Consider the following 21,417-nt stretch of genomic DNA (forward strand, 5'->3'; position numbering starts at 1 on the left):
GAGAAATGATAGAGGAACTTTTAAAAATGCAGACTAGAGGGGTGCCTGGGTGGCTCAGTGGGTTAAGCAGCCAGTTCTTGGTTTCGGCTCAGGTCATGATCTAAGGGTTGTGGGATCAAGCCCTGCATCAGGCTTAGAGAGTCTGCTTAGAGGATTCTCTCTCTCTCCCTTTCCTTCTGCACTTTCCCCTGTTCATGCTTGCATTATCTCTCTCTCTCTCTCTCTCTCTCTCTCTCTCTCTCTCTATCATTTAAAAAACAAATCTTAAGAAAAAAAAATGGAGGCTAGAGCCCCAAGTTGGCCAGGTGGATATATCAGTCTGGCGTGCGAAAACACCTGCTGCTCTCATTGGCCGTCGACAAGCAGAAGTGGATCACAGGAAAATAACTCATGTCTGTAAGGAATTAACTAATCATGTATCATTAAAAAGGCCTTGTTTGGACTTAAGACCTTTCACAAAAGAGGAAAGAAATATGCCTAAAATCCTTAAAAATGTTCAACCTCACCTGTAGCCAAAGAAATACAAACTAAGGGAAATGTCATTTCCTTTGTAAGAGAGTATATTTATTTTTAAATGAGAAATACCCATGCCGACGAAGAAATGCTGTGATGATAACTTGTAAACTCTACTCACTGGAGCGTAAATGGCATGGCCTTTCTGGAAATTAATTAGCCAAATGTATCACAGCCCTCTGATCAACACTTCCACTTCTGGGAATTTTGTTCAAATTCCTGATTGTTTATACAGGTGAAAGATTTTGCAGTGATATTTATAGAAATAAAATTAGAAATAGCCTAAATGCCCAACAGTATGGGAATGCAAATAATAATTTGTATTGCTTGAAATGCCTGTAAGAGTTTTCAATCACAGGGGAGAAATGCTTATGTTATATTTAGTGAGCACAAAAAGCAGTCTCCAGTTGTATCATATGATATCTCCGTTACGTAAAACCATATGAAAAAGCATGGAAGGGGGCGCCTGGGTGGCTCACCCGGTAAAGCATCTATCTGCTTTCCGCTCAGGTCATGATCCTGGGGTCCTGGGATCAAGTCCCTACTCCGAGGGGCGCCTGCTTCTCCCTCTCCCTCTCCCTCTTCCTGCCACTCCCCCTGCTTGTGCTCTCTCTCTGTCAAATACATAAATAAATCTTTTAAAAAAACATGGAAAACAATGCACCAAACTCATATATATATATATATATATATATATATATATATATATATATATATATATATAATATATTATATATAGTGATGCGATCACGTGTGATTTAAATTTTCTTCTGTTTATTTTTAGGGTTTCCAAGGTTGCCTTGACATGCAATCATATTTGTAGTCAGAATGAGGTTACTGGCAAGAGTATGGTATTTGGAGCACCTGCCCATGGTGAGGTGGGTCTAATGGCTGGCCAGCCCTGCCTTGACTACTGAAGCCCATCAAACTTCTTAAATGGGCAACAGGGGGAGGGGCGGAGGCAGAAGGAGAAGCAAACTCACTGCTGAGGAGGGACTCCGATTTGGGGCTTGATCCCAGGACCCTGGGATCGTGACTTGACCTGAAGGCAGATGCTTAAAAGACTAAGCCACCCATTTAAATGAATGGCATACTGCTGGCTTTATGCAGGGACTTCACATTCGCGGCTTATATGCTGGCGTTTCCAAGGGCTTCTGGAGAATCTAAGGACACTCGTGGATGAGTAGCCTTATGGGGGCTCAGGAAAGCTAGGGAACTTCTCCCAGGGGCATCATCTTGGCTATCCTATTTCCATCAAAAGAGAGACCATGTTCCATCGCAAGCCTCCAGCACCCAAACCTTCCCAGTTCCTCACAGCTGAGTCATGTCTCAAGTGCCCAATGGGTTCTAAAGATGGCATTTGAGGCAAAAACAAATGTTGAAGAGTCAAGATTAACCCCTTGAACATCCTTTTTCTCCCTTAAACCACCAAGACTTGCCCCTCCCCCAGAACATCAAAAGCCAAGCATTAAATTTGCTTTACCATTGCAACAAACACCGCTCTCTTTCTGGGAACTCGAAGCCTAAATCACTTTGAAAAGATAGTGGAGAGGAGAAAGAGGGCGATGGATACATGAAGAGGATTTTCATGGTTATCTTCAAAGGCATATCCCTGCATTTGCCATTTGTAAAATGCACCTGCCGTACAGCTCCACCTCAGCTCAATGTTAGCTAACCAGTTGTTGGCCACGTGCAAGATTCAACGATCATTGCACTAAGATTCCCTGTCTGCGATAGGAATCCTTCCTCACATGCTGGGGTGTTTCCTGGGATAGGTCAGCCCTATGCTTCCATGGTATATATAAATCATGAAGCCATAAAACAGTGAGCGCCTGCGGTCAAGAAGTTACTTTCCCTGGGCCGGTGCCCATTCTGGGCGGGAGGGAGCAGAAGGAGTTTGCCCCCGTGTGGCAAGACGGGGGCACTGCCTCTTTTAGCATCTGGGTAAGAGTGGCCATTCAAACTTGCATAGAAAGAGATGGTTTTGCAAACGATGGGCTCAGAACTAAGCAAAATTCCCTCAAGGCTTTAAACACTAGAGTCACAGAGGCTGAGATATGTAGGAAATATTTCTAGTTTTAAGTGAAAGAAGTAGAATATGAAACTGTACGTTAAGATGTGTAATCAATAGGAATCGCTGACATGAACCGTGCTTTTTATGTGCCAGGCACTGTGCCAAGCACTTTACCCACATTTTAGTTCTCATAGAAACCTTACTAAGAAGTTAGGAGTATTAAACCCATTTTAACACAAAAGCACTGAGACACAGAGACAGCATCCCCCTGAAGCCTTATGGCTAATGATTGACAGAGCCACAATCCTATGGTTGGCAGATCCCTGATCCCATGGTTGACAGAGCCACATCCTGTGGTTGGCAGAGCCATGATTTCATGGTTAACAGAGCCACATCCTGTGGTTGGCAGAGCCCTGATCCCATGGTTGATAGAGCCATATCCTGTGGTTGACAGAGCCACATCCTGTGGTTGGCAGAGCCCTGATCTCATGGTTAACAGAGCCACATCCTATGGTTGGCAGAGCCCTGATCCCATGGTTGACAGAGCCATATCCTGTGGTTGACAGAGCCACTTCCTGTGGTTGGCAGAGCCCTGATCTCATGGTTGACAGAGCCACATCCTGTGGTTGGCAGAGCCCTGATCCCATGGTTGATAGAGCCATATCCTGTGGTTGACAGAGCCACATCCTGTGGTTGGCAGAGCCCTGATCTCATGGTTAACAGAGCCACATCCTATGGTTGGCAGAGCCCTGATCCCATGGTTGACAGAGCCATATCCTGTGGTTGACAGAGCCACTTCCTGTGGTTGGCAGAGCCCTGATCTCATGGTTGACAGAGCCACATCCTGTGGTTGGCAGAGCCCTGATCTCATGGTTAACAGAGCCACATCCCATGGCAGGCAGTGCAATCCTCCATCTATTCTCTTCACCATTTGCACTGACTGCAAATATGCAAAACATGAATGTGCATGAACTGGACAAGGGGTAGGAACAAATGACAGCCAGTGTGGTGAGGATATTGGGGACTTTTTCTTTAATCCAGTTACGTCTACCACTTTATAAAAGTATGGATGAGTGTGGATAGGTTTAGAAATAGTCATAGCCTTTAGTTCTGGATGTCTTTGAGCTGAAAGGTCATCTGTCAAGACTGGGAGAACCACCTGGCTCCTTCTTAAATTTTCAGACTGTCAGGAAGGGCCTCCATGGTCCTTGACTCCTCTATGTGCCACGGTTGATGCTAACCCATGTCGAGTCATTATTTCATGTTCACATTCGGCATTAATTACGTAAAGGAAGTCATGCTAATCCCAGAAATGATTAAAGAAACAGAACCAGATTCTTCACAAGCACTGTCACACTCGTGACAATAATTGAATTTCTTCCCGCAAATCAGTGATTCTCTGGGAAACCAGAAGAAAGAAAAAATATAGTTAAATTCTCCCCTCTCCCTGCTTTTGATCTTGTTTGTGCATGTATAGTACATCGTAAATATGTAACACTGACTACTCTTCATTTTGTGTTTTGTAAATGGAGTTTAGAAAGAAGACACTTCTCCAGAGGTTTGAAGTTTTCTGTGCTCAGCAGAGGAGGATTTGCCCATTTGTGCTAATCCAACCAAATCATTTCCATTGATGTCTTGGGGATGTTTTTAAAGCTCTCATGGCTGGTGATCTGTTAATTAGTGTTGCCGCATTCACTGGGGGCGGAGGTTCCTTCATTGGGCCCTATTAGATTTGGCCGGTTACATCATCAGACGAACAGCAAACATCCTGTGTCCCTGCAGGGACCAGGCCCATGGGTTATGAAAACAAGGGTTAATGTAGCGTTTGTCTTGCATGATGTTCTTGGTCTGAAGTCCTTGAAGCCAGAAGGATTCAAAAATTTTTTCAAAGTCGTAATTTTTTTAAAAAGATTTTATTTATTTATTCATGAGAGATACAGAAAGAGAGGCAGAGACACAGGCAGAGGGAGAAGCAGGTTCCATTCAGGGAGCCCGATGTGGGACTCAATCCTAAGACTCCAGGACCACACCCTGAACCAAAGGCATCTAGATGCTCAACCACTGAGAAACCCAGGTGCCCCGTATTGTTTTCTTTTCTTTTTCTTTTTCTTTTCTTTTCTTTTTTTTTTTTTTCTGGAGAGAGGATCATAGCTTCCACCTTACTTTCAAAAGCAGTTGCTGACTCAAAATGGTTTATTTAGAGTCACTGATCTAGAGATGTCAGCACTTTTTGCTTCACTGGAGAGAAGGTCAAACCCTGAAGGGGACAGGGCCTCCCCAAGGCAACAGGGTTCACGATGGTAGCCTAGATTGTGCCCGCCAGACCAGGGGTGGCTTTGCTCTATGATACGATGTGTTGGGATGAGAATCACACGCATGATTGTGTGAATGTGTCACATAAGTTCACCCTGTGATTCAGCGGGAAGAGGGAGCCTCCGATGGGTCTGTTTGTTCCCCTCCGGTCCTTCTCAAATGCAGCAGTGCTGTGCCTCCCCAGGAAAGATGAAACTGGGGGACAACCAGCTGGCCCCAGCAGTGGGTCCCTTCTTTGTGTAGATTCTTAGATGCTGGAGCCTAAATTAAAAAAAAAAAAAAAAAAAACTCCTTTGATAATGGGGAGCTTTGAAGTCTTTTCTTCTACTTTCCTGAAAGAATTGTAAACCCCGTGTTCCTTGCTTGATGTTAATAACTATTTTCTACTTATAGCTGCTTTACACTTGGAAATAGTAGAGCTATTATTATGAAACACTGTTTCCGTGCATCCTTTTCAGGTTGTCTATGAATGGTAATGACTGTGGACAGGAGATTTCCACTGGGCCTTTCCCACCTCTGGGGTCATGGGATGCAAGCTCATGAGACCCTCTCTGCACCCTGAACATTTCCAAGCTAAACATCTGGGATTTCAAGCCCCCAAATATCATGGCAGTGACTACTCTCACCACCCTTCAGATCACCGTGGCAGATCACCGCTCTACCCCTCTGCCCCCTAGTCAACACCAGGACCTTGGTTAAGAGGTCTCTTCTAGAGTCAAAGACCTGGCTTGGCTCCTGAATCCATCTAGGACAGGTGATGTGGGGCTGGGACCAGTTATCTCCACCTCTCAGCTCTTTAAGCTCCTCCTTTTTGGGGCCTTCGGAAGGATTGAGGAAAAGTTCTTAGTACCAGGGCTTAGTTGGATGTCACTGATGCCATTTTGCGTTTCTGAACCGACATGGGCTGTTCCATCTCTAAATGTCCTTCCTCTTTGCCAACTCTTGCTTTGAGTGTCCAGACCTTTCCCCTCTCAACACATCTCACAGGTTCTTGTCACTCTGGCACACCCCATCGCCCCCTCCCGGGCTTGGCAGTTGCCTCCACGAGGTGGTCATCCTTTGCCCACAGCGCTGGTGTTCTACTCTTGGTGTGCAGTGGTTGGACCTGCCTTGCCAGGAGAGGTGAGAAGATTCATTGCTCAGGAGGCATCCGTAGTCTCTGTAGTGATTTATTTGGACTAATTTTCCTCGTTGCAGGCTCATTAGAGGCTGTTACCAAATGGTGGCTTATTTGCTTTCAACAAGCGTGTCAGGTGTTCACCGCCCCCCTCCTGTGCCCATGTCCCACTAGGGGAGGCACCAACAGCAGCTTTCACACGCTGGGGCCCCAAGGCGGAATGTGCAGCTCTACTTCCATTAACAGCTCTTTCTGCTTCTCGATCGTTCCTATTAAACACTAGTATGCCGCCGGAATTCCCTAATGGTGCCCCCATCTCCGTTGCTCACTGTGCATTATTTGCAGGAGATTCAGAGTCCAATCCTTCTGTGACCCTGACAAAATTCAGAGATTGTCGGAGAGTCTACATTTCTGCCCTTAGATTGAAAGGAATTATTCATATCATCCCTGTCTCTTCTCTTTTAAATTGTAAAATCCCAAAGGGAAGAGTGGCCTCCCCACCCCCAACCCCATCAACTCCCACTGGAGAGGTAGGTCAGGTCTGTGCCCTCAAAGGAAGCCCAAGGAATTGGTGGTGTTTTCCGACTGGCCCAGGAAGAAGGCGAGCACCCTCCGCCACCCCATGCCTTAGTTCCTGGGTGTCGCTCGGGCCTGCTTTGCTTGCGCTTTTATGGATTCGAGGTCCCAGATGTGTACTTCAGTTTTCTGACCAGCCTCTGCAGCCTGAGTCATCGAGTATTGTCAGCTTAAAAGGTGTAAAAAAATTCCCCCCGTGGGTGTCGAGAAACACGTGTGCAAACGTGCACGACGGCTGTGTGATATGTGGGGTGCCAGGTGAACAATCCCGTGCTTGTGTGTGTCCACACACACGAACACACTTGGTGTGGAGACTGCACAAGGAGTGTTTAGCTTCATCCTGTGCAAATAGTGTCTGGGAGGAATCGCCTTGCAGCTGAGACATCAGTGTCCCCAGAGGCCAGTTATGGGAGCTGTGGCCTCTGACACTTGGGGGCAGCTGTCATTCCTGCATTTGGGGGGATCCGTAGGAGGTGCCTCCTCTCTCTGGGGACTGAGATTCAGCTGTCATGAGAGAGAACAGGTTGGGATCTGGGGCAGCCTGAGTCAACCTGCCCTTTGGCACTTGCTTCCTCTTCACGCTTACCTGTTGGATTTGAGTGAACAAAGACAAAATGATTTTCAAAAGAAGTGGGTTTTTTTTGGTTTGTTTGTTTTTGCTTTTTTTTTTTTTCCCTGTCTTGGAAATATAAAGTAGTGTTCACTTTGACGGGTTCATCTTAAAAGGGCAAAAAAGACCGGATCAAGTTTGCATAGGGAGAGACTGGTCTTGCTTTTTTTTTTTAAAGGTTTTATTTATTTATTCATGAGAGACACACAGAGAGAGGCAGAGACACAGGCAGAGGGAGAAGCAGGCTCCCTGCGTGGAGCCCAATGTGGGACTCGATCCCAGGACCCTGGGATCATGCCCTGAGCTGAAGGCAGGCGCTCAACCACTGAGCCACCCAGATGTCCCGAGAGACTGGTCTTTAACCAAAGCATCTGAGAGGGTGAGCACCCCTACCTTGCCTTTCGCCAAAGAAGTAAGGGGAGGCACCTCCAGAGGCCCCTGGTCAGGGCCAGCAGGGTCCTTACAGTTGCCCGTTGTTTCTTAATTTGACTTTGGGAAAAAATTTTCTGCAACTTCCAGCTTAGAGATGAGAATTCTTCTGCTAGTGGAAAATGTATGGAGAAGGGAAGCAGAACCGCCACAGTTCAGCAACTGTGTCTCCCGACACAGCAGAGCATCTGTCAAGCTTCTGCTGTTTCCCACAGCCGGGGGAGCCACATTGTTTATTTTCCAAACCAGGGCACTTTGAGAGTGAAAAGGGACACGCGTAATCCCCCCAGGATGGTGGGCCCGAACTGGGATGAATGGGTGCCTTACTCAGGATGGGGATCCTAAAAACACATTCATGTGTCCTGTCTGTGACCTCTGAGTTATGACTTGCGGATTCTTATACTCACTCGTGGTGGAGAGACTTTCCTTTCCATTCGTGCCACCTCATTTCTGCAATTTGCTCAAGACTCTGCTCTTCCAGGAAGCCACCGTTGCATCCCATGCTGAGCATCACCACAGTCTGGGTGCTTGGCCTCAGACCCAGGCGATTTGCCTCCGTTAGGAATGAGCAAATGACCCAGGAGAAGACCGTGGGTAGTTGGCATAACCTGGGCTTATGAAACGACACCCTTCAAATATATCCTCCAAGGGGAAGGTTTGCAAGGAGGGTTGCCTGGTTAGCCAGTTAACTCATGAAATCATGGCTGGGTACCTTAGTCAGCCTGTGAGGGTCAGAATGTCCTGTGACACCCAGGCTGCCATTTGTCCATCTGTCTGTGTGTCTATCTGGGTGGTACACCTGCTTCCGTCTATCACCCATCAATGCTTCCTTGTGCCCTTCCTGCGTGGAACGTCAGGCTGCTGGTATATGACCTTTTGGATTGAGCATCCACACTTGAATCACCGGGCCTGTCCCCACTCCAGTACCCACCCCCATCCCCGGGGAAGGAATCTGATTGGCTGGGCCTGGCATATGGATGGGTCCCCATGAAGCGGCTTGACCAGGAGAGCGGGGTCACCCACGATGTGTGACAGCCACCACTGTCCACACCTGTGCACTTAGTAGCAGCTAAGTGCTTGCCTGCGGCCTCTCATTTAATCCTTACACTCCCCTATGGGATAGGTACCGTCATTATCCCATTTTATGACTCAGGAAACTAGGGCACAGAGAGGGTAAACAGCTTGTTGGGCACCACACAGCTGATAAGTGGACGAGTCAGGAGTGAGCCCAGCTGCCGGGCTCCGGAACCTGAGCTCCTAACCACTCCTCAGTGTCGCTTCTCCTTGGTAAGCATTGCTAGGGTGCCCCCACTTTCATCTTTTTTTTTTTTTAATCCTTTCTGGTCCCTGTACATTGGGCACTGAACACTGTTCAGGGAGTGTTTGCCGAATGAATGAGTAAGCAAAGGAAGGGAGGGAGGAGGAGAGGAACAGAAGGTCCATTAGGAAGGTAGGAAGCAGACCAGTTCCCGGGGTGGGGGGCGGGGGAGCTTCTTCTGCTGCTACCTGCCCAAGGACCAGGGTGCACAGTTTCAAAGTACTCTCCCTGTCCCTCTCTCTCTTTGCTCAGACAAGAGCGAGAACGGCGAGGCCTATCAGAGGAAGAAGACTGTGGCCACCAGCCTTCCCGAGGGCCCTGCAGTCCCCGAGCCTCCGCGGGGGACCCCGATGCAACCCAACAGCGGCAGCTGGAGGAGGATCGCACTGCTCATCCTGGCCATCACCATCCACAACATTCCAGGTGAGGTCCGGCCACCTGCCTGAGGGGGGAGTCACTCTGTCAGCCTCGCTGCCTGGCTAGAAGAGGGGCACCGACAAACGTGACTTGGGTCCTTTTTGCAGCGGGGAGGCTCAGGGACAGAATGCAAATCTTTCTTGACATCATTTTTAACTCACATCATTGCTGTGGGGCGCACCTCGTATAATAAGTGTGGGATGTCTCTGGTTCTGCTTTAATGCTCTTTTAAAATAGTGAGCTCCGTAGAGTTTGGCACAGGTGGTTGGTTGCCTTACCTGCCTTCTTCCTGCGGAGCACCTGTCTGGAACACCCTTGCCCAGTGGAATCCTTTTTTAGCATGCTGCGGTAGTTTGCTTTGCATCTTTGGATTTATTTTAATTGAACAAAATGTGTTGGCATTCTAACTGAAAAATAGTGTTTCATTTAGAGTAACTAGAAAACACAGATAAGCATAAAAAAGAATAAAGATATTATTTAGAACAACAAATTGAGGGAACCTCAGGAACTCCTTGAGTCACATCTTGGAATTCCAGCTCTGCCACTTACTTGCTAGCATATCTGGACAAGCTGCTCAAGCTCTTTGAGCCTTGTTTTTCCCATCTGTGAAACGGGCATAAAGCTACTACTGAGATAACCAGGACTTTATTGGCAAAATGAATTGCATTTATTTTGATACTTAAATAAGATGCTATAGCACGTGCACGCACACACAGAGACACAGATTTTGGTGCAGTACTTAGGCCACATGAGCATTTGGAAAATGGTAGCGGTTATTAGCATTAATAACACTCATGTCCTTCCTTTCTGCTGTGACTTCCTAGTCTTGAGTTCTTCAGCTATCTGATCCATCATTGTTTGCGCTAGCACTTGAGTTTTAGGAATAACCTCCCTTGAGGGAGTGTCCCTGGGTGATATATGATCCGAGCCCTTTGCATATCATAGTGCCAGCTCGTCACCCTGTTTCAGGGCAGTGACTCAACCAGAGAAAGCTTGCTAGAGGCATGTTCTTCTCTTCGAAGCTCGTGTAGATGTTGCTCCACTACCCTCCGGTTTCAATATTGTGGGAACGAAGGCCATGGCCAAACCCAATTTATTCCTCCTTGGGTAGCTGGATATTCTTCTACTTATGCAATGAAGATTTTTTTTTTTTGGCTGGGGGAGGGGGTCATTATTAAGGAATGAAAATTTTGATATGTTATAGATTCCAATATATACTCAATCTGTCTAGAACACTATGTTTCCAATCAGTTTTTTTTTTCTAAAGATTTTGTTCACTTACTTATTTGAGAGCGAGAGAGCAAGCATGTGCATGAGCAGGAGAAGGAGTAGAGATAGAGAGACAAGCAGACTCCACACTGGGTGTGGAGCCCGACATGGGGCTTGATTCTAGGACCCCAGGATCATGACCTGAGCCGAAATCAAGAGCCAGCTGCCCAACCAACTGAGCCACCCTGGCCCTCTGTTTCCAGTCAATTTTAAAGCTCAGGTCTTCCGCTCGATGGGAAGCTCTGTCCTTATTATTTCTATCCTGGTCTTAGGAATTTCTATCATCTGATTGTGTAGGCTGGTTTGCTCCCCAATTTTTCTTCAGCATATTTCTCTCATTTCCCTCTTGGCTCTTTCCTTTTGGGCCATGGGAAAACTCCTTGGTGTTTCTATAGCTTGCTGTTCAGTATTCCTTGAAGTCTTATGTGGGACCCCAATGCACAAAGGTGACCAAAACGGCTTTGCCCTGGCAGGTGGTTCTGGCCACAGTCAGCCTCAGAATCTTAGCAAGCTTGGAAGACCAAGGGCTTGGCAGAGGGCAGTTTGAAAAACCTCCATAGTCACCTTCAACCTGTGGAAATGCTCATCAGTAGAGAAGAGAAGGTTCTTATCTTTTCAGTTGTAATAGTAGCTTTCTTTCTGCCACTCAAGGCTCCTTCTCTGAGCAGTTGAGAATGAATAAAGATGTGTCCAGTGGGTCGACAGTCAAATAAGACAACTATACTGGTTCAAGGTGTCCCGTGGGGATTCCCTGTCTCCCTGAAGAATGCAAAAGTGCTCTTAAACCCAGATTTCATTGCGCTGGGCTTTGAAAAGCCGGGAATATGCTTTCCTCTGGTGGAGGTCTTCCTATCTCTCACTTGCCACTGCCCTTCTGTGTTCCCGTGTGCTCAGCTGGGACTCTTTCCTGGCTCATTCAGACAGAAGGTTGGGGAGGGTCAGAGTTCACATCTTTCAATGTTTATTGACCTCAGGGAGAGCTCAGATTAGGACCGGAAACAAAAGTGTTAGCAGGAAGGTGTATGGGATGATTTGATGATTCCCAATCAGCACAGATTCAAAGGTTACTTTTGGCTTGACAATAGACTTTCTTCTGGATCGTTGGCTTTCCCAAGTTCATGGTCACCCCATGTCCCTATTATGGTGAATGTGGAAGCGTCTTTTGAAATGAGGATTGAGTGGCCCATAGGAACCCCAACTGAGTCGGCTTCATCAGAAGCCCAGTGTAACGGCCCGTGACCTGGCTTGTCTGGATTCGAGAAGTTCAAAGGGAAATTTCTTCCCTAGTCTTGCCTTTTTAAAAAATTAATTGCATTTTAATAATGAGTTGTAGGTACTTGAGTTATATCAGTCATAAAACAGACCAAGATCCCTGGCCTCCTATCCTTAACATTATAGCAGGGCAGAAAGACAACATAATAGTAACAATTGGCTTGTATGTTATGTTCAAGGGGGTTGGTGCTATAAAAAAAGGACACGTCCAGCAGGGCTGATGAGATCCAAGTTGTTACAGAAAGGAATTGTAATTTTAAAGAGTGGCCAGGGGGGTCTCACTGAGACCTAGCATTGGAGTCAGACAACCAGTTCTCTGGGGCAGAGTGAATGTTCCAGGCAGAGGGAGCAGCCAATGCAAGGGCCCTGAGGCAGGAGCATGTCTGGACCTATGAGGAGGAGCCAGGAGTCCCGTGTGGCCGGAGCAGGGTGAGTGGGAGGGAAAGGCACAAAGTGAGGACAGAGGGGTCAGCCCTGCTCCAGGTGGAACTCAGACGCATTGTAAGGACTTTCCTTCTTACTCTGAGAGATGGGCCCACCCCAGGGATTTGAACACAGAAGCATATGATTCTCTCTAGGTGCTGAATTCAGACTGGACCCAGGAGGGGTGTGGGCGGCCACCGGGAAATTGGGCAGAGGCCACTCTAGGAATGCGGTCTGTGAACAGGGGCAGCTCAGACCAGAGTGGGGGATTGTGAGACAAAGATGGGAACCAGGGAGGACCCCGGGGTTTCAGGGCTGACTGGCTGCGAGCATGGAGTTGCCACCCACTGGGATGGGAAGGACCCCGAGGGGGCAGGTTTTAGAAGGGCATCTCAAGAACCCAGTTTTGCACTGGGAGGCTTGGTTGTTGGCAGACATCCAAGTGGAGGTGCTGATTAGGCAGCTGGGTGTACAGATTCGGAGTGGGGAGCAGAATCTGGGCTGCAGAGAGAAGTCTGGACCAGATGTGAATCACTGATTGGCACAGTTGTCATCGAAAGCCCCAGCACAGGATGACATCACCAGGGTCTCGCTGCAAGTAGCCGAGTCTCCCAAGGCCCTGGTGGGGCCCATCCCCGGAGCCCCGGGCTGCTAACTCCAGTCAAGAGCACTTCGCTCACCGATAGTTACGGGCAGCAGCTTCCTGCCCTTTGATGGGAACAGTATCAAGAGCTGGTCTGTCACCAGTTTGCCTTTGAAGGGATTTTTTTTTTAACATTATCCTTTATGGTTTATTAAAAATTTAACTAGAGCTTTGACGTTCACCGAGACTCTGGGTTTTAAGATAGACTGTTCACAATGACTAAAAGGATAATTGATTTTTTTTTTTTGAAGTTTCTTGTCTTTGCTAGTTCAGTTTTACATGTCCTGGGGATATTTTGTTATTTATTTATTTACTTTTAATGTGAAAGTGAAAAGGAGAGCTTGTTAGCAAGTGTCCCATCCTCCAGAGGTTTCCGGCACGCAAGGACACACAGGTCCGCATGCACACACACCCAGAGCGCTGGGTTAACATTTAATAGGCGTGTGCAAGGACGGATGTGCTCTTAAACTTCTGTGGCTCACAGTTGTCCTTATGAATGTGGGAAGAGCAGGGGGGCCCCCTAACACACATCCTACGGGCAGCTCTGGGTATGCACGGGCCCCACGAAGACCATCCGCAGCCCCAGAGCAGAGAAGAAATCCCGTGTTCAAGAAACAAACACACAGTCGTGTAAGCAGTTTAAATGTTTTAGGAAGAAACCATCATGACTGATGAAGACCATCAGACGTGAGCCCCTCCGGCTGGTGGGGTAGACACAGCATCTCCACAGACGGAGATGCTGCTCCTCTGTATGCCACATCCCTTCTCTGGCTTGGCCTGTGTGCATTGGCGGCAGGTTGGGGTGCACGAGTCCTTCGGAAAACGATCTCCTGAGGAAGTGACATGTTATCTGGGAAAGCAACTCCGGAGCCTTTTGATCATTGTCTCTTAGAGCGATTTTCATGCAACATCGTGCAGGCTCAAGGGCTCTGAGCCTTCCAGAGGTTCCTGGGCCTTCAGAAAACAATCTCCCTCTCTGCGTCTGAGTGGAATTAAAAATCAACTAGCAATCGAGTCCCTACTAATCTCTTTTCATGAGTGGCTTATGGTCTTGACAGTGCTCTATCGCATGGCTTTGTATGCCAAAAAGTTAAATTTAGAGCTTAAAAGGGATATTCCAGAGGTTATCGCCTTCAAACACTACTCTATTGGGTGATTCAGGGTGTGTGTGTATGCGTGCACGCATGTGTTAAATTATCACTGTGATTCCTTTCAGCCCTGGCATTGGATGATTCTGTGAAAAATAATACAGATAGTACAATATTCTTTCATGTGTCTAACAGTGTTAATCATCCCTTCCTTTGTGACTCCATGCTTCATCCTGTGTCTGCTTCTGTTGTGATCCTATCACTCTGAATGGGGATTATTCAAATAGGTTCTCCCCTGCCCTCCCCCGCCCATCCATAGGTGGAGCTTCTTGCCAGAAGCTCCATGCCATCTTCCTTTTAGGATCTCACATTACATATTGAAGCTGAAAATCTATTCGAGCATGTGGAATAACCGGTGCACTTGGTATCTAGCCTCCATCCTAGGAGGAGGGGGTATCATTCGAGAGCCAGGGGTCCCAGTTCCCCTTCTCTTTTGGCCAACCAGGCTGGCGAAGGGATGGCATTCAACTCTTGAGGGCCTCCTGGACAGGGAAAGCTTTCCTTTGTATTTGAACTGATTTATAAATCCGTAGAAGAGATGAGCTGAGTCACAGGCTTTTTATTTTCCTCTCATTAGAGTCAAGAGTCAAGTTCACTTCGCTGGTTGTTGCTGTGACATAGAGCGAGCTAGGGTCGCTGCCTGTGTCTGCAGAACAGCACAGTAGTTGATTTTAATTATTTGGCTTGTCTTCCTTGACGGTTCCTATTAGGCTCCATTTCATGGCTTTACATGAGATGCTTGGAGTTTTAATCAGAAGGGCTTTTTTTTCTCCCTCGAGGAACAACACCTCACAAATTTACACACTGAGATATTAACAGTGGTTGGGTATTCCCGGGGTTGTGGATGACTTTTATGTTCTTCATGTTCTTGTGAGATTTACCAGCTTACCTATAGTGAATGACTCATAGGACAAAAATGGGTCTTGGAAGGAGAACCTCCAATCACCTAACCACCGCAACATCCCTAATCCCCAAAACACACAAAAAAGGGTAAAAGTAACAGTTATTCCTTTATGCCTGAGATGATCTTGGTAGGGTTGTTTAATGACAGGTTGGAAACAAAACGAAGGATTGTATTCACTTCCCGTGGCTGCTGTAACAAATGATCACAAACGCAGTGGCTTAAAACAACCCAAACCTATTCTTTTACTGGTCTGGAGGCCAGAAGTCTCACATCAGTTTTATTTAACTAACATCACAGCGCTGGCAGGGCCGTGCTCCCTCTCTCGGGGAGGAGTCTGCTCTTGCCTCTTCCAGCTTCTGGAGGCAGATGTCCCTCTGGCCTCGTGACCACACCTAAGTCCAGTCTTTGCCTCCATGGTCACATTGCTTTTTCTTCTGTGTCTAATCTCTTTATTTCTCCCCCCCCCTTTTTTAAAGTTTTATTTATTTATTTATTTGAAAGAGAGAGAGCGAGAGCACGAACAGGGGGTGGGGCAGAGGAAGAGAGAGAGAGAAGCCAACCGTCCAGGACAGTCCTCCCTGCAGAGTCTCCTTTGTCATGAAAGGTGGCATTCACAGGTCCCAGGGCTTCTGGGTGGCACATGCCTGGACATTCACTTTACCCTTGTGTGGGCTCCACGTGCTGCAAGAGCAGCTTCAGAGGGGCAGCACTGAGGCCTTGCAGGAAGGAGCCAAGAGCTAGAAAGAACAGCTTTCCGACTCTTCATGTTTCTGGGACAAAATGCGGACAGAAAATTCTGTCATGAGGGTCCTTTCCAGGGAAATCACCAAAGCAACAGCCTCTCCTTCACATTGTTCTGCTCCCAGAAACTATAGAGGAGTGTTTTGCGCAGCCAGAGACCCAGGCTCAGGTAATGAGTAAGCTGAGCACTCAAGGCCACAGCTCGTTGGCGGTAACAAAGGCCACTGCTCACGCTAGAGGCTGCCACTTACTGGGGCCTTTGTAAGCGTCCTCCGTCTGGGAGGGAGATACTTGTACCCCCGTTTTGCATTTTAGAAACCGAGACCCAGGGAGGCCAAAGAGGGTGCTCCAGGTTGAGAGCGGGCCCAGGAAGAGCCGGACTCATGCTCCGTCCCTCCTGTGCTTCTAGCTTGCCTTTGGCTTTGGTGAGCCAGGCTTCCTTCCTCCAGGCGGATCACAACATTTTTTTCAGAGCCAGTCACAGAGAAGTTCAGGAAATGCTTCTCATTTTTTGAAGCTTGCCACATTAAATGTTAATGTGTGCAGCACCACCACACTGGCGTGTTGGTGTGATGCGCACTTCAGATGCCGCGGCTCAGTTCAGCAAGGAGGTTTTGGCGGGGGCAACGTGAATCACCTCTGTGGGTGCTTGGCAGACGCGTGTAGCACGGGCACCCATGCGGCTCCCACGCACCTGGCGCCGCCACCACCACCACCTCCACCGAGTGAGGACCGCCCGGGACCCAAGCAGATCGTCAGCTCTTCAATATATCAAGGAGGGTGATGAGGGGAAAGGGGACAAGCCCAGGACTGAAAATCAGAAAGGCCAGGGTGCAGATCCTCGAGCCACCAGATGCTTTACTAGGTGGGTGACCTTACGTAAGCCTCTGGGAGTTTCAGTTTTCCTGGCTGTAAAGTGGAGATAATATCCATCTTGTGGTTCTGTGTTAAGTGAGATGACAGTGCCGGCCACCAACAGAGTCACTCACCATGTCCTCTGCTGTGACGTGTGCATCACGGGGGCTAGAACATGATAGGACCTGAAAGATATTAACTCTCTCATACCACATTCACTCACCTTGCCCTTTCTCCCTCCTGCTTTGCCTTCCCTTTGCTCTGATCCTGAAAGATGGCTTGGTAATGGCCTTGGTGGTCTCCCAATGGAACATCTCCAACCACTTTAATTTCTAGCTCCAGCAGGTTACATTTGAAGAGACTTCTCATTTACCCCAGGAGTCAGAAAACACTGTAATATTCTCCTCTAATTATCTGTGTCTCAGTGGGAAGCCTGACATTATAATTAGCTCAGGCTCCTGTCTGGGATGACATTTTGCTCAGCATATTGCGTTCCTGGGTGTGTACTGTAGCAGAAGCTGGTAGCATGCTCCCCACTTATGTGATAGGGTTTGAGCATGAGAACTGGCACAAACACCCCGAAGGTGAAATTGTTAGCTCTGGGATTCCTGCAGGATTTCCACCCGCCTCCCACCTCCAAAAAAGCAATGGGGTGACACTCAGATTCACTGCCAACCCCTGCCACAGGCTATATAGACCCATGCCGTTTCCCTACCGACTGGCCTTCAGATCATGTGAGTTATGTGCTAAAGCTGCACGAAGACTGGGGTTAAAATCAAGACTCATTTCCACATTGACTTGATTATGTCATCCTCCCACCTATTATGTAAATTAAAGGAAAGAGTTAAGGCAAGAGAAATTGAACATATTTTTGTATTAAGACTCAAAGTTTCCGGTAAATTCTAGTCCTCTTTCTACTCTGGCCAGGTGGATATCAGCTAGAAAACATGGTTTTCCTTCCTTTTAGACCTATACTGCCTAATACAGCAGCTAGTAGCCACCAGGACAGACAAACCAGAGGCTGTGGAGTCAGAAAGGCTTAGGACCCAGAGCCACCAAATGCTCTGTTATTTATTTATCAGATTTGAACAAAAGGCGAAATTGAGGTCTTTCTTCATAACCGAGCCCCATGTCAAGTGCTGAGTAGCCATTAGCTAGTGGCTACACAATTGGACAGCACAGATATAAAACAATTCCATCACCACAGAAAATTCCATAGGATGGCACTGCTCTAAACCCTGGACAAAAAAAAAAAAAAAAAAATGCAACTCCACAAATTATTTAGAGCCTACCCAAGCTTGCCTTGGGCTGAGTTCTATTTAGGGGAGGCAACCTGCTTCCCGAGACAGCTGTTCTTGTTAGTATGGGGTGTGTCAAACATATATTACAAATAAAATGCCTTAAATTTCAAAATTTGAAAATAGGTAATCTTAAAAAAAGATTTTATTTATTTATTCATGAGAGACACGGAGAGAGAGAGAGGCAGAGACACAAGCAGAGGGAGAAGCAGGCTCCATGCAGGGAGCCCAATGCAGGACTTGAGCCCAGGAGCCTGGGATCACGCCCTGAGCTAAAGGCAGACGCTCAACCACTGAGCCACCAGGTGTCCCAAAAGTAGTTAATTTTTTATATGAATTAAGGGTAGTACAGAGTCACCCCATGATGGCGTCATCTTGTTCCCATTGGTCCTGACCTGACTTCTTATTTCTGGAATGCGAGACAGCACAGGGGTCGGCGGCAGCTTGTGTGGGGAATCCACAGCGGGCTCATCAGATGTCGGGAGTGGAAAGAGCTGCTCCAAGGATGAGCTTGTCATCCTCTCCCCTGGGTGACACACACCCGTCCCCTGAGCAAGACAGCACATTGGTTCCTGCCAATTTATCCCTCTTACAGAACAATTTCTCTTGCCTCAAATCGGGTTTCAAAGGAAGGATATTAACTGTCACATGCAAATCACTACAGAATTTGTTATCACCTTTCTTTACTCCCTTTCTTTCTTCCTTTCTTTGGCTGAGGACATTGCCCAGTTCACTCCCCAGCGCTCCCAAATAAGATATTTATTGTGGAATGCACTCCCTGAGAAAGCTTTGCCTCCTTTGTGGAAACAATATTCATAATTTATTGTGTTTAACTTTTCTTTTCTCCCTTGGCTGCTAAGAAGCTGCTGAGATAAGAATGAAGTGCATTCTGATGGTCTCATTATCTGAATTCTTCCCTCCTTTTACAACCTATTGTGCTATACTTTATTCCATTTCAAAAGGAGGGACGTTATTCGTTAATTGGCACGTGCGATTTGATTCTTTTGTCTCCAGTTTTCTTTGTGTCCTGGGCAAATCCCCATACCTGGCCTGAAAAATGCTGTCCTCTGGTTACAGTGGACACTGGGGACCAGGTGAGAGTGATGGAGTCATCTGTTTATAATGTATCTATTGTCTGCTTTCCAGTAGCCATTTAAAAAAAAAAAAAAAGAAGAAGAAGAAGGAGTAAAAAGCAAGTGAAACTAATTTTTTATTTTATTTTTATTTTTTTTAAAGATTTTATTTATTTATTCATGATAGACACAGAGAGAGAGGCAGAGACACAGGCAGAGGGAGAAGGAGGCTCCATGCAGGGAGCCTGATGTGGGATTTGATCCCAGGACACCAGGATCACGCCCTGGGCCAAAGGCAGCCACTAAACCACTGAACCACCCAGGGATCCCGAAACTAATTTTTTAAAATATATCTTCTTAAATCCAAAATAGTCAAGATATTATTATTTCAACATAGGATCAATCTAAAAAAATTCTTTTTTTTTCCCCCACACTAAGTCTTTGAAATCCAACGTCTGTTTTACACTCTGGCATACCTTGATTTGGATGCTAAAGTTTTAATGGTTCAAGTGAAATGTAGTCCCACTGAATAAAGCTGCGTTCAGTGGGGAACAGGTATTTTCCATTTCGTCAGTTTTCAAATTCAAACTTAAATTGAGGGGATCCCTAGGTGGCTCAGTGATTGAGCATCTGCCTTGGGCCCAGGGCATGATCCTGGAGATCCAGGATCGAGTCCCACGTCAGGCTCCCTGCATGGAGCCTGCTTCTCCCTCTGCCTATGTCTCTGCCTCTTCCTCTCTCTCTCTGTGTGTCTCTTGTGAATAAATATATAATTAAAAAAAACTTAAAGTGATTAAAACAACATAGACTATTCATTTTCTCAGTCCTGCTAGCCAAACTCCAAGTGCTTCGTGGCCACACGTAGTGAGTAGCTGCCGAGTCCATGGGCACAGCTCTAAATGCTCCGAGAGATACCAAAAAAAAAAAAAAAGGAAAGAAAAAAGGATAAAAAGCAGTCCTTGCCTTGAAAGAGCTTCCAATCTGACAGATGAGATAAAGTTTAAGCATACACATATTATAATGTGGTGCAGAATGAATCCATCATCATGGGAAGTCAAAACAAGTGCAGGAAGGAAGGGTGTAATGTCTTTTGGCTCCATGCGGTTTAAACAGTAAGATTTACTGCCCTCAGACTTGGGATTAGACCCAGGCCTTGGAGGACCCAGCAGGTTGCCAGTGATCCACATCCCCACCCCACCCCCCACCCCCACACACACACGGTAGAGGGGATGAAGGTGGCAGCAGGAATGCCATGCACAGCAGCACACGGGAAGTGTCAAGACCACCGGCTTGGTGTGAGGCTGTTCTCTTTCTTCCCGCTAGTTAATGAGATAAGTAGGAGGGATCTGGAGCCGTAGCACTGACCCTGCTGTGTGTGCGAGGCAGATGGGTCTGTATCAGGAATCATCTTTGCCACCAGAAGCCTGCATCCCTGCAGCTCTGTTCAGCCGGGCGGCTCCACCCTAGGCCAAGGCTGCAGTGAGAAATACCTTCAGACCCTTCCCCCCTCCTGGAGAAGCCACACCACACCGAGGACAGTTGCTACTGCAAACTGGCCCCTTGCTCAGAGACATTGTCATGTGCAAATCCATGTTGGCTTCATGATGATCTGTGCCCAGAGCTTGGCTTGTCTTTGCTTCACTGTAAAGACAATCGTAGCTTTTCTAAAACTTTGTGTCCTATAAAAAACACCCTGAGCCTTTGCTTGCAGGGATAATCCTCCAGGGAACGGCTCACCTGCTGCTGAGTCCTTGTCCCCTGATGAGAGGGCCTCATTTGTTCAGAGGCTGTAGCACAGAACGGGTTTAATCAGGTGATAATATTTGAGATGCGTACTTTGTAAGAGTCCCAGCTCATTCGTATTTATATATGCTAATTTTAGTGCACATTAATTATGTATTTAATAAGTCCCTGTTTATTCTATTTTGTCTTCATTCCCTTGATAGCTGTTATGGTGCGGAGTTGAAAATAATTAAAATGTTACTTGTGTTCTGCAAATAACAATTAACCAAGGATGAATTCTGAAATCAAAATTCCGTTCTCTTTGCCTTCCTGTGATTAAATACAGTGAGCGAAATGACACCTAAATGCACTTGTACGTCCATTCCTCGTTCGTCGCTCAGTTGGAGGGTAATTACTCCCTTTAGCAGGGGGTAATTGCTAGAAACGTGGGGATGATCTGACTGAAATGTCTTCCATGGCCTTGGGCAGCTCTCTTCTTGTTGACCTGGAAGACACACATTCAGAAAGTGAGCTCGGCCAGGGGCTGCAGGAGAGGACAGGAGGAGGGAGGCTGTTCTCCAGAGAACACACGAGAAGTTGGCCATTGACAGGTTCTGTCTGTGGGAAGCCCTTGGGAGAGGGATTGCATTGGATCCAAGCTTCCTCCAACACCTGGATTTCCAAGCCGTGTCAAACCACCGTCCTACAGGCAGCCGTTCAACCCCTTGGAGAAGAGGCAACCCCATTGCCTATGTTTTTTGC

At 47.1% G+C, this 21,417-nt stretch overlaps 1 protein-coding gene across 9 annotated transcripts in view; it reads left to right on the forward strand.

Moving 5' to 3' along the window:
* Positions 1–21,417, forward strand: part of SLC39A11 (solute carrier family 39 member 11) — a 406,549-nt gene that overhangs the window by 259,612 nt on the left and 125,520 nt on the right. For all 9 annotated transcript variants that reach the window (XM_049113949.1, XM_049113948.1, XM_049113945.1 and 6 more), the window contains one exon: positions 9,143–9,313. In XM_049113949.1, the coding sequence (XP_048969906.1) occupies positions 9,143–9,313 (171 nt within the window). The remainder of the gene's footprint in view (positions 1–9,142; positions 9,314–21,417) is intronic.

Source organism: Canis lupus, chromosome 9 (genome assembly GCF_003254725.2).
Source record: "Canis lupus dingo isolate Sandy chromosome 9, ASM325472v2, whole genome shotgun sequence".
Taxonomy (NCBI): domain Eukaryota; kingdom Metazoa; phylum Chordata; class Mammalia; order Carnivora; family Canidae; genus Canis; species Canis lupus.